The 13209-nt window shown below is 38.0% G+C and overlaps 1 protein-coding gene across 1 annotated transcript; it reads left to right on the top strand.

The window, feature by feature from the left end:
• The first annotated feature begins 4431 nt into the window (after positions 1 to 4431).
• On the top strand, positions 4432 to 11731 carry LOC131311356 (alcohol dehydrogenase-like 6). Its single transcript, XM_058338775.1, has 10 exons — positions 4432 to 4657; positions 4792 to 4928; positions 6257 to 6303; positions 6965 to 7287; positions 9682 to 9764; positions 9861 to 9936; positions 10032 to 10093; positions 10457 to 10552; positions 10639 to 10800; positions 11260 to 11731. The coding sequence occupies exons 1-10, from the start codon at positions 4618 to 4620 to the stop codon at positions 11374 to 11376; spliced, it is 1143 nt and encodes a 380-aa protein (XP_058194758.1). The 5' UTR covers positions 4432 to 4617; the 3' UTR covers positions 11377 to 11731.
• The last annotated feature ends 1478 nt before the right edge of the window (positions 11732 to 13209 follow it).

Genomic DNA, 13209 nt, shown 5'->3' with positions numbered 1-13209 from the left:
ATACTCTCAAGATTAGTAGTACCATCCCAACCTTCGAACCCATTATCAAACGGGGCCTAAATGCATTGGGCCAGCGCTGGTAAAAAAATCCTTAAAACGTTATATCCATGAAAAATCACGAATAAACAGATTCAACGCCTCTTAAATGACACCATTAACAAGACAAAACAGAGAAAAAGCACACAAAAATAATCGAGAATACCGAGAGATGATACAAACATGCACGAAAGAAAACAGCAAAAAACACAAGAAAAACAAAACCACGGCACAAAAAAACACCAAAAATAACAGGAATACGAGAGAGAGAGAGAGAGAGAGAGAGAGAGAGAGAGAGAGAGAGAGAGAGAGAGAGAGAGAGCGGAATATTATCATCTATAGGGCCTTTATGGAATTTCAACTCTCGATTGTCCGCAACAAGCTGAAATGATTCCAAGTCACCATCATCCATTGCCTTCAACAAAACAGAGAAAATGCACACAAAAAGAATGAAGGATACCGAAAGATGATACAAAAACAACAGGAATGAGACCAAAATCGAACAAGATAAACAACATATCTGGCCATGGCCGGCTGAGAGAGAGAGAGATAGAGACCGGAATATTATCATCCATAGGGCCTTCAGGGAATTCCAACTCCCGGTTGACGCAACAAGCTGAAATCATTCCAAGTCACCATCACCCATCCATTGCCTTCCAAATCATTTCAGCTTGATGGGGATGCGGACAACTGGGAGTTGGAATTCCCCAAGTTTTTATGGTGGCTGTATGAGGGTTGTTTCTGAAACAAAGCCCCCTTAGTTTTGGTGGATTCAAAGAGTAAGCCCAGGGCCATGGTTGAGAGTTGTGTTGGTATGTCCAAACACCAGTTTTCGGCTAGGGTTTATGGAATACCACTATATATTCAGGTCTGCAGAAGTGGGGGTTTATTTTTGACCCCTTGTGCTTTTGAGAACGAATCACTTTAGACACCCAACACTTCACCACCCATTGTACTATGAAAATCATGAATAAACAGATTCAACGCCTCTTAAATGACAAAATTGCCTTGGACAAAACAGAGAAAATGCACAGAAAAAGAATCAAGGATACCGACAGATGATACAAAAACAACAGGATAAACAACATATTTGGCCATGGTCGACTGAGAGAGAGAGAGAGAGAGACCGGGAATTTTTTTATCAATAGGGGCCTTAGGGAATAAATCCTCAATATCGTGATGGTGGAAAGAAGAACATGAGTCCAGAGGGAGATCGCCGTGGGCGGCGGCTATGCGAACAACAAGGCCTGGAGCGAAGTTCTCTGGAACTTTTGGATAGTGGAGAGAACGTCGGCCCCGAGCTTTTACGGCGGCTGCGTATGGGTTGTTTCTGAAACAAACCCCTAGTTTTGGTGGTTTCGAAAGTGAACTCAGGGCCGCCATGGCTGAGAGGTGTGTTGGTAGGTATGTATGTTAAAACACCAGTTTGCGGCTAGGGTTACACCAGTTTCCGGCTAGGGCTACATTTATATATTTAGGTCTGCAGAAGGGGTTTTTTTTTGCGTCGTTAGAATTATCACTTTGACCCCTTGTACTTTTGAGAACGAATCACTTTAGACACCCTACACTTCAAAAAACCAACACTTCGGCTTTGTTTGGAAAAATGTGAAAAGGGAATTGGAAAGGGAAAGGGAAAGGAAAAGGGAGTTTAAAAATTTCCCCCTCATTTTCTCCTATTTTGCTTCTTAATTATTTTCTTTCTTTTCTCTTCTCTTGTTAATAAATCTAGTGAAAAGTCAAAATTACCCCCTACAAATTTCTTTAAGCTCCAAAAAGCAGCTTTGTTTTTGTTCTTGGCAATTCCAACAATTCCATTGACAAAACAATAATTTTCTTTTGTATTCCTTCATTATCGAGTTGTAATATCTTTTTATCTTTTCTAATTGTAGCGAGTTTGTATAGAATTATAGTGGAATAAATCATTACTTGTAATTGAGAGTGAGTGTTTATTTAGTTTTATTGGAGCAGATTGATCGGCTTATCAAACTGACATCCATCGGAACCAACTGATTAAATGTGATAGCCATCTGAAATTAAAGTAGATGGAGTGACGGATCGATCTGTGTATCAGCACGCTAGCCGGAGGAAATTGGTTCTTTGATGGTTCTCTATCATCGGTATCTATCGCCTCTGTATTTGCATTCACAGCGTTAGCATAAGGCAGGGATTCTTTTGTTTTGGCAAGGTGGGTTATGGCTCAATCTACTATGGTTGGTGTTATCAATATCCTATAGGAATGTGGCCCCGTTTCAGTTTCTTTCTAAACCTTCTTTTTCAAAAACAAGGTAATTTCAAATCTAAATATAATAAAAAAATTAATAATTTTTTGCACCATTTAAAAGATCTCAATGAGATCCATAAAACAAGATCTATATTGATAGGAAAATTATTTTTTAAACTTGAAATTACCTTTTTTTTAAAAACAGGGTTTAACAAGAAAACTGGAATGGGAAGACAAGTGCTTAAGCTTCACAATCTTCCAAATCTCAAATCCTAATTTTTAAGATTTTTCATTTTCTTTAAAAATCAAAAACCTTAAACCCACATATCCATTTCTCCAAGCCAACGCGTGGCCCACCCACAGTTCTACACATGCTCCACCCACTACGCATGTACCTTAATGCCACTCCCACGTTTGCCTGCGCGTTGCTGTTGGAAAACGATTCTTAGAATTCAGTAACGACGCGTACAAATTGGACAACAAGAAAAAATTGTAAAACCCTACAAGGTGGAACTAGGATTTCACCTCAACTCCCGCGACACGAAAGCTAGGTGAACTTGTTACAGCACACCTTGCTGTATGCCACGAATTCAACTACGATCGTCTGCCGTATTCCCTTATACCTTGAATCACGTACCCATTAGTGGAAACCCTGCGTGATTGTTTATTCTCTCTCACATCCCACTTTTTTGATCTCTAAAAAATGTGTGTAGAAACCTAGTGAATGAAGCGGTATATTTATAAGACTAGAGCAAGGACCTAAGGAGAAATAAATTTGGGCTACTTGTGTAAATAAGAAATCTTAATCCCTCTAGAATTCTACTATTTCTTATTACACAAATTACAATTCACTCCACTACAAAATTACAATTGCACTTTCGTCCTTATATCAATTATATTTCGAGCTTTATGTTATTAAATACTTATTAATTCCCCACGTTAAGATTACAGATATCCGTTTATTAAAATAAATTACTGATAATTGCCGCACAAAAAAAAAAAACAGTTAGCTCCAAGTTTTTTTTTTTTGCCCACAGCACTTATATTATTATCCCCACCTCCAAACTCTAATAGAAAATTCCACATTCTTCAAAATTAATTATCATTGCGCACAATTCTAACATTCATCCCGAAAAAATGAAAACATTTCGAACATTCTTCCCCACTGGTGATTTCCATCATCTTTTTTTTTTTTTTTATCCTCATGATTTCCATCATCTCACTCCATCATTTGTTACAGTAATGCTACACGCACAGCAAATGTGCACAGATTTTTTTTGGGGCCCACTACGGGTCCCACATAAATAATCCGAGCCGTTCATTAAATGTAAAACATTTTTTCAAGGGCCCTCGCAAAAAACAGCTCAATCCGATACTCATAGATGCTTGATTCAATCATTTAACTTTTCATTCGAATCTCAGGATAATGAAAAGTTAAATGATTGAATCAAACACTTATAGATATCGGATTGAGCTGATTTTTTGCTGGGGCCCTTGAAAAAATATTTTACATTTAATGAACGGCTCGAATTATTTGTGTGAGACCCGTAGTGGGCCCCATAAAAAACTGTGCACAAAATCTGTGCACATTTGCTGTGCGTGTAGCATTACTGGTTTATTACGAGAATTTGCTCAAAAGTTGGTTTCCATGATCTCCAAGACCATATAGGCAGCATTCTTATAAACTTAAAAAATCTAATGAAATTTTGTAACGAAGAGTTGATATTTGCTTCTTTCAAAATTTAAAGTAAGAAACCTTATAGTGCTACAATCTATAATCTTTGACGATACCAGAACTTTATTTGAATTTAAACAAGTCCCCGCAATTAGATTGTGGGACTGGTCACCCAAAAATTTTGTCGAGATGCAATCATAAAAGAAACTAAAAATTTGTCGAGGTGCAATCATAAAAGAAACTGTGAAATAATACTCCTACAAAATTGAAACAAAACAAAGTATATGCGAAATAACCATGAATCTTATTTGATAGATCTCATTGAGATCAATTGAACGGTGCAAAAAAAGTCAAAAAATTATTTTCCATTTATATTATTTTTTAATTTAAAAATATGAAATAAATATATATTTTTTTAAGAAGGTGCTATGGAACGAGACATGAGTATTTTATAGGAGTACTGTTCTTAACAAATCCAACGGTCCACAAAGCCTTCCATGAAAGTGGGGTTGGTGGATTTGAACTCCACCTACCTGCCCGGCAAAGGCTACCTACTCAAATTGACAATCCTCCTCCAATTTCTCTCAATAACAGCAGCAGCCAGCAGATCAAATTGTTGCCTTTGTAAGTATTTGTTGTTATTCCATTCTTTCACAGGTTTTGAAAAAAGAAAAAGAAAAAGGAAATGTCGAGTCCACAGCCCGCAGGTGTCATTACCTGCAAAGGTATCCAAAACTTTCCCATTTCAATTCAAAGTTGTACGGTTATTTTCATCCACATTTATGGATACCCATATGGAGTATTATGATGGTGAATTGATACGTTGATGCATATGGACTTGATGATGATATACATACAGCTGCGGTGGCATGGGGAGCTGGAGAGGCATTGGTAATTGAGGAGGTGGAACTGAGCCCACCCCAGCCGCTGGAGATACGGATTAAGGTTGTCTGCACCTCCCTCTGTCGGAGTGATTTCACCGCTTGGCAGTCTCTGGTTCTCTCTCTCTCTCTCTCTCTCTCTCTCTCTCTCTCTCAAATATTGACACCATTAATTATGTTGAAAGTCAGTAACGGTGTTGAATTTTTTTCTGAAAAAACATTTTTTGGAATATTCTTATAAAGTGCTTCAATCACCTGTAACGGTTGAGTATTGGCGGCGAACCAGTCCATGAATCCGAAATGGGCACGATAGGTTTTGGAGCCAGCCGATACGCAGGTGATTTTCCATCTCCCTGGTATAGGAAGGCTCAAAAGGCATTGCGTATCAGCCGATATGGAACGCGACAGCCGATATATAAAACCTTGCATTACATGTCCCTTCTTCTTGCAAAAGGACGACTGAACACCCATCCAAAAGAAAGAATCCATCAAATTCTACGCATCAATGAATAGCATTGTGCAGGAGAAAGCTAGTGTGTACCATTGCAAAGTTTTATATTATTATGTTTATGTTACGTGTTTTTTGGTATCTTCCCGAATAGGTTTCTATAGAAGAAAAGTAGGGATATGCAATTTTATGGTTAAGTTGCAAATATTATGGTTCATGAGGTATGCATTTGTTATCATTCAATTTCTCACGTACTTTGGGTTCATTTGTTTACGATCTTTATGGCGTTTGTTACGTAATATTTTGGTCAACTACGAACGTGTATGGATGGTACGCACAGACATGTTACGAATATTTTTGGCGAGTCACGAAAAATATTGGTGTTAGTTATGTATCATTTTGGTTAGATTACGCAAATATTGGTCAAAGTTGTACATACCATAGGCTTTTTCTTGGGTATATAGAAACTATAGCTAGAAAAGGAATCTGCGAGGAAAATCAAAACTAGTCATGTAACTAGAACCACCATTGGTTGTCTTTTAATCATTTTCGTACAGGTGATGGAAGTTCTATTTTGATGATTGTGTAATTTAGCTTAGATGAGTCCACGAGAACACTATGGTTGAAGATTAAAGACAAAGGCTGAATCTACAGATTAAACAGATTTCTTGGTGAAATATAAAATCATCATGCATTCCTTTATCCATTTGACCTCAGACCAAGCGATGTAGTTCATCTACTTTTGTTGATTCTAGGGATGAATTGAGAGAAAAGTGTCTTACTTTTATGTTGGAGAATATGGAGTAATGCTTGTATATTTTCTCTTGCATTTTTTGGTGTTTTTTCTTCCCTTGATTATTTACCTTCCGCATTGGCTAACCCAAATGCTTCTTAGTTATCGGTCATTCGTGTCCTTTCTCGCCCTTACAAATTGTGACAGGCCAAACATTGAAGTTTGCCTGTCTAACTATACATTTTTTTTTATTATTTTGCAGACAAGTACCCCTATCTTTCCTCGGATTTTCGGCCATGAAGCTGCAGGGTGATTTCAATATCCTTTCCCTTTAGTCTCATAGATTTACTTACAGGCCATAGTACGATTTGCATGTTATGTATATATATGGCATTGTGGAGCCAGGAATTTTGGTTAGTGGGGTAAAAAATTAGATTCATATGCAACTATATTTTTCTTACGCACAAATCCAAAAATGACTAAATTAAGAGGTTAATTATAATATCGATATGCACAAATAATTCATTTTTGCCTCATAATTGGCCCCAAAAGACTTGTTATATTTGTAAAACAATGCATGATAGTCTCATTTCTAGCACTGTCAACTCTCGAAAAGAACAGAACACATGGGATTCCTATGCATTTAAAAAAAGTTGAGGTGATTTAGGGATTTTTTATGGGGTCAAAATAGCAAAATTTTGTTGCAAACTATCAAATGTTCCGGTGAAAAATCAAAGTGAGTGGGGTCACTAGACCCCACTTGTCCCTTAGTGCCTCCGCCCATGGCATTTCTGATGCATGACGTATGAACCCTATAAGACTAACTTAGACTAGGTTTGATTTAACTGTCTTCTCAAGTACTTTTCATCTCAATAACAATTCTGATTATGTGAAATTAGTTTTTTTTAATGCTTTTCGCCCCTAACGTTCACAATAAGTAAAAAGCTGACTTCAGAATGGTAATTTGCAGGATTGTGGAGAGTGTGGGGGAAGGAGTGTCTGAATTTGGAGTGGGGGACCATGTGCTTACGCTATTTACTGGAGAATGCAAGACATGCAGACATTGTACCTCTGGCAAAAGCAACATTTGCCAAGTACTGGGATTGGAAAGAAGAGGTGTAATGCACAGTGACCAAGGGACACGCTTTTCAGTAAAAGGAAGGCCCGTCTATCATTATTGTGCGGTTTCAAGTTTCAGCGAGTACACCATTGTGCACTCTGGTTGTGCTGTCAAAGTCAGCTCAATCGCACCTCTAGATAAAATATGCCTTCTCAGTTGTGGAGTGGCAGCAGGTAAGATTTCTCACATAATGGTGTCGTCATCTAGTCAAAATTACTTTTAAGTCCAGTGTGTGTTTTTGCACTACCCTTGCTTTGTGCCGGCTATTACCTTTGTTTGAGCTCCAGGAATCTTAAGCTTGTATGCTTGTTAGATTGTATCTGTCAAAACCAGGAAATGAAGCTAAAAAGTTAGATTCCATATTTCTGTTACACACTCGTGGCTTATTGACTACAAGAGGCTTGTTTAGTGGTGAATAGAGGCTTTTTCTGGGTTGAATGGAGTTTTCGCATTGGAGTTTTTGGAGGTTTGTTTTATTGGACTGTCTTTTGAAGGCTGGGAGAATAATTTATTTATTCAATATCCTTAGCAGCGTGGAATCCTAGAAGAAAGGCGGTGTCATCAAATTCTGTTGGCATGGATTCCTTCTAGGGGTTATATTCTTATTTTCGTGTTATTTGTATGAGGAAGCAAGAGAGTCATCGATGGATCATCTTCATATTTAAAGTTAAGCGGCTGTAGATGTCGTTTACCCTTCTGTCCTTTTTAACAACCTTGCGTAGTATAGGTTCTGTGGATGAGCGTTTTCTGTTTTCATAGCTGGAGAAGGTGCATGATTGGTGAGAGGAAAAAGAAAACCACTGCCAGTAGCTCCTCTTTTTCGAATGTGATGTATAATAGGGGGTGGGGTCACGTCGTTATTCACTAGGTGGCATTACTTAGCATAAACATGACAGAAAGGTTGCTTTTGTGGGATTGCTTTTCTTCAGGTTTTTTTATGGTTGAGTGTTGGCTTGATGTTTTTCTTGACCGACGGTATATCACTGTTTGATGGTATAACTGCATCACCAACGACCACCAACACAAGCTTTTCAAGGGAAACAGGAGATTAAGCTTTGGGTATGTACAAGTTTTTTTTTCTGAAGTGATGAGGTCAAAGGCTAGAATGGGATTGCTCTATGAAAGCATGAATTCTCTCATCCTGTGACTCCTATCTCATTGGAATTATTGATGGGCTACTTATTTGGTGGACTGATTGCTTGGTATGTAGACATGTATCTGAAGTCCCTTCTTCTTTACTGGTACAATATTGGTTCTGATAAAAGTACTAAAAGCAGATAATTCTTGAATCTTGAGACCAATGCAAGATTTGGAGTCGGAATCTGTTGATGAGTTTTCTCTCATGCTTACAAGTTCCGTCATCCAACAGATGAAGTAGTTGGTAATATTTGTATATACAGCTTTTAGAGTAGGAGGTTTGCGGCGAACAATTTTGTAGTGATCTTTGACGCTTAAGATGCTCGCCTTTCATACTAAAATTAGTCTTTTTGCTAAGTCAATCAATTGATGAGTTCTTGTGTCAGTACTCAGCAACTTGAATAGTAGGGTGCTGCCAAGTAGGTGGTGTAAGTTGGTATCGATGGAGTCACCAGACCATCTCTCGTATTATCCTATGATTGCCCATTGACTGATGATAACAACTTTTTCCCATTTGTGGAGTTTTCAGCCATGCGTTAATCTGTCTTGGCCTTGCATAAGTGTCTGCATGGAGATTTGTACTTCCCTTTGAATGAACTATACAGGGAGGCACTCTCCATGGCTCTTTCCTATTTTGAGAAAGAAACAGGGGGTCAAACTCTTGGCTTCTATGCGCTAGTATATTTGGCTAACCTCTTTTCTGAAAGATTAGATTTCTGTATAGGCAATCTAGTCACTCTTTCGTGTAGGTTATCGATGCTTGCTTGGTGTTTCCTTCCCGTAGTTCATGAGTACTTGAACTGTAAAATCCCTTCCCCTCAGCGAGCTTCTCCTGCGGGATGCCTTGGAACAGCAAACAAGCCTATATAAGTGCATTTGCAGAAAGTGAGATCTTAAGCCTGTTCCCTTGTTTCCCACTAGATAAAATGATTTCACAGTACTGCTTCAGGATTTTTTTTTTTCTAGCTTTGTGTTTGAGATGGACATGAGCTTTGCTATGTGAGCTTTGTTCGCTTACGCTTTTTATATTCCAAGGCAAAGATTCAACAATCCCTTAAGCAAAATCAAGGATCTGTTCATACATTGTTGAATAGATATAAGTTATGCCAATTTTTGCTAATTTTTTCGTCATCCAATTGTTCTTGATACCGTAGTAGAGAATGATGCTGGGCGATGATGTTGAGACATGTGTGCTGTTGATTCTTGGATATTAAAGAACGTATACATTGAAAGGAATTTGTATTGGGGAACTGGAATAAGGTCATATACTTGTTCCTGGTGTTATAGATCTTTTTTGTCTTTCAGCTTGGATGTTCTTCTCCTTTGTACACTCTTCTATATTATGTAACTTGATTTACTGGTTCCATTTATGTGTGATTTAGAGCCATTTGTAAACTTGGAATGAAAACACATTTGGCATTTGATAATAGGGCTGGGTGCGGCTTGGAAGGTTGCTGATATTGCTGGAGGCTCAACTGTTGTCATTTTTGGTCTTGGAACTGTTGGCCTTGCTGTAAGTAGTTGAACTTACCATATGCATGTTCAAGATTTTCTAGCTGTCACCCCATCTGAAGAATTTTTTTTCCATTCATGATTTCTTCGTGAGTAGGTTGCACAAGGTGCCAAACTAAGGGGAGCATCACAAATAATTGGTGTGGATACTAATTCTGAGAAGAAAGGAAAAGGTACCGTAACTTCAGCTCTTCATACTTCAGAATGGTATGTAAGGTCTATGCTAGTGATTCTCCAGATTGCCCATGTATCTTCTCTGTTGTTTCAGCGAAGATTTTTGGAGTGACAGATTTTATCAACCCAAAGGACTATGATGAACCAATTCAACAGGTATCTCATATAGTTCCGGTAAACAAGTAGAATTAGAACAGGATATGATATTATAACGACGACAACAGATTTTACGAAGATTGGCTGCAACAGATTTCAGAATCCCTTTGAAGAATACATTGCTATAACAAATGTGTTATAAGTTCATATATATTTAGAAGAGTCCATATAAAATAGAGTAACAGAATAAGATCCACCGAGGTGGTTGAAGTTATGAATCATTTCTAGAATGCATCTGGACAATATCTCCGTTACAATTCTTTCTTCCTGAATCCACATGTATGCTTACCACACCCTCCAACACAGGTGCTTGAACTTCGAATGCTGTTGTTGAATTCTGACAACTTGATTTTCTTCTTCCAGGTTGTTAAGCGTATCACTAGCGGAGGAGCAGATTACTCATTCGAATGCATAGGAGACACCGGAATGATAACTGCTGCTTTGCAGTCATGTTGTGACGTAAGTCCAGTGATATTCTTATTCATTTCCTTGATGAATTATATCCATCATTACATCATTGTTTCTGTCCTTTCCTATTTTCTTAGGGATGGGGAGTGACTGTTACGCTTGGTGTACCAAAAGTGAAGCCAGAGGTAACAGCTCACTATTCACTATTTCTTACTGGAAGGACATTGAGAGGTTCCCTTTTCGGAGGGTGGAAACCAAAGTCTGATCTTCCATCACTAGTAGACATGTACTTGAGGGAGGTAAGAACAAGTGCATTGACCACTTGGTCATTTGATCTTGTTTAGCTTATACCCTCTATCTGAAACCATTCGCCCGCCATGACGAATCAAACCTTCCAATTTTCTATACATTTAATTTGTTGTTTCTTGGAATTCTTATATTGAAGAAGAGCGTCCTTGCCTTCCTCACTATCCAGAGTCACGAGGAAACGATAATATTGCAATATCATGAGATTTAGCTACCTTGACTTCTGAAAATGGACATCATCATTGGAATCCCTAACAGAAATAGAATGCAAAAAGTATACGATGGAGGGAGTTGCTTCAATATTGTGGCAAATTTTGCCTTTTTTACGATCGCCTTATTTGCCACCAATTTTCTCCTGATGTCAACATCTAGCTGCTACGCTGTTCGTATATATGGGCACATTTGTGCGGACATCATCTTGTGATTAACTTGGAATTCAAATATTCGCACAGGAAATCCAGGTTGATGAGTTCGTCACTCATAACCTGTCATTCGAGGAAATCAACAGAGCGTTTGATCTCATGGCAGAAGGGAAGTGTTTGCGCTGTGTCATCCACATGCCCAAGTAGTGCTCATCGATCCGATCAAGTGTAAGTTCGCCCAGATGAAAACGAGCGATTGAGTACGTACTGTTGCCTCACTGTTGTTTTACTGGTGAGATGTTTTGTTGGAAGACAGTCTTTCTAAAGGATTAGTTGCAGAGCTCAAGGCTGGTTGTATCACGTCCTTGTTTGCATTTTGAGTTATTTTGTTCCGCGACACAGCGACGTCATTGCCTCGTGGGGGCCGTGTTTGCCCGACTTATTGGAATTGTGTTAGTAGGCCTGTTCTTTCGAGTACTTCAAAATGTGTGAGCGCAGCTCGTGCGGCCATCTAATCCCGATCGTTGTGCTAATGAAAATACCATTGATGTGTTTCTCTTGATAGCTTATTGTTCTTTGGAATACAATAAGGTTTAAGCCAAAAATAAAAAAACTACAAGGTTTAAGCCAAAAATAAAAAAACTACAATAAGGTTTAATTTCTTTGTCCAACCAATAGAAACTTTTCTTACTTGTTAAGTTATTCACCTTACCACGCTTCTAATTAAAATCGACTGTCTAAGCCAATAGAAAATTTTCTAACTCTTCTTCTAATGTATTCGGTTGTCTATAGACAAACATAGTATTGCACAAGTATAGGAGTATTAAAAGGGTGCGTTCAACCAATAGAATCTTTTACCGATAAAAAATAATAGTTTTATTACTGCAGAAGTAATTAATCGTTTAGGCACCTACAGGCAGGGGCTGACCCACCTTAGGGCACATGGGGTCATGAGTCCCACGCCCTTTTAATTTCTTTTTTTCTTGATTTCGTATATATATTACGTACCTCGAATATGTGCAAGTAAGCAACGTTTGGTGCAGTGGTAAAGTGTTGGCTTTGTGAACAAGAGTGTGTGTTTGAGTCTCCTGCTACTCCCCTAATTTTTTATGTTATTTTTCAAAATCCTGGCATTAAAAAATAGTGTGCACCTTGGAGGAAAAACGAAAAAAACAGAAATCTATCATCCCATAGCCAAAACCAAGGTTTCCCCTCACTCTTCCAACATCTCTGATCATTTGTGTAGTATTCAATATAAATCGACACATTGCATTTGTACACTTTCGGTCCCCAAACTTTGTACTCATAGATTTAATAATAGAAAAATGGACGATGAACATGGGATAATTTTGTTTTAACACATGTAGTCGAGATGCGCAAGTTTGCCCAAGTAGCTGGTTATTAAAATACATATATACTTTAAAACTGTTACTTTATCATGAATGCTAAAATTATTGGCCGATAATTTTGCCACTTCTTTTTTGTTAACGTCACTCCTCTGCAAGTGTATTTTTGATGCAAAAATACACTTACAGGGGAGTGACGTTAACAAAAAAGAGAGTGGCAAAATCATTTCCCAAATTATTTTGGTGTGAATGTACTTAACTATAACTCATATATTACGGTTACAAAGAAAATTAGTGCTCCCACTGTGCCGATTTTCTGGGTCCGTCACTAGCTACAGGTATTATTTTTATGCATATATGATGCAAAGATATCTTCTTAAAAAATGAACATATTAAATAACAAAAAAAATATTTTAATGACTTTGATTGGAAGGTTATTATTTTAAGTAGGGTGAGAATTTCTGCCACGACACAAACTCGACACAAAATATGAATCTAACACGATACGATAACACGAAAAGCTAAACAGATCGGGATAGGGTTGGAATAATTTTGACATGAACACAAGATGACACGATGCGGGTTGAGAATTTACGAAACGACGTGGTAATATGACACGAACCGGACACGAAGTTAGCAGGTTATGATCGGCTATTTCAGACATGAATGAATATGACACACGATAACAAGATGA

The sequence above is a fragment of the Rhododendron vialii genome, chromosome 12a, assembly GCF_030253575.1.
Source record: "Rhododendron vialii isolate Sample 1 chromosome 12a, ASM3025357v1".
Lineage (NCBI taxonomy): Eukaryota > Viridiplantae > Streptophyta > Magnoliopsida > Ericales > Ericaceae > Rhododendron > Rhododendron vialii.
The sequence above is the reverse complement of the archived record's forward strand: the minus strand, read 5'-3'. Positions and strand labels throughout refer to the sequence as shown.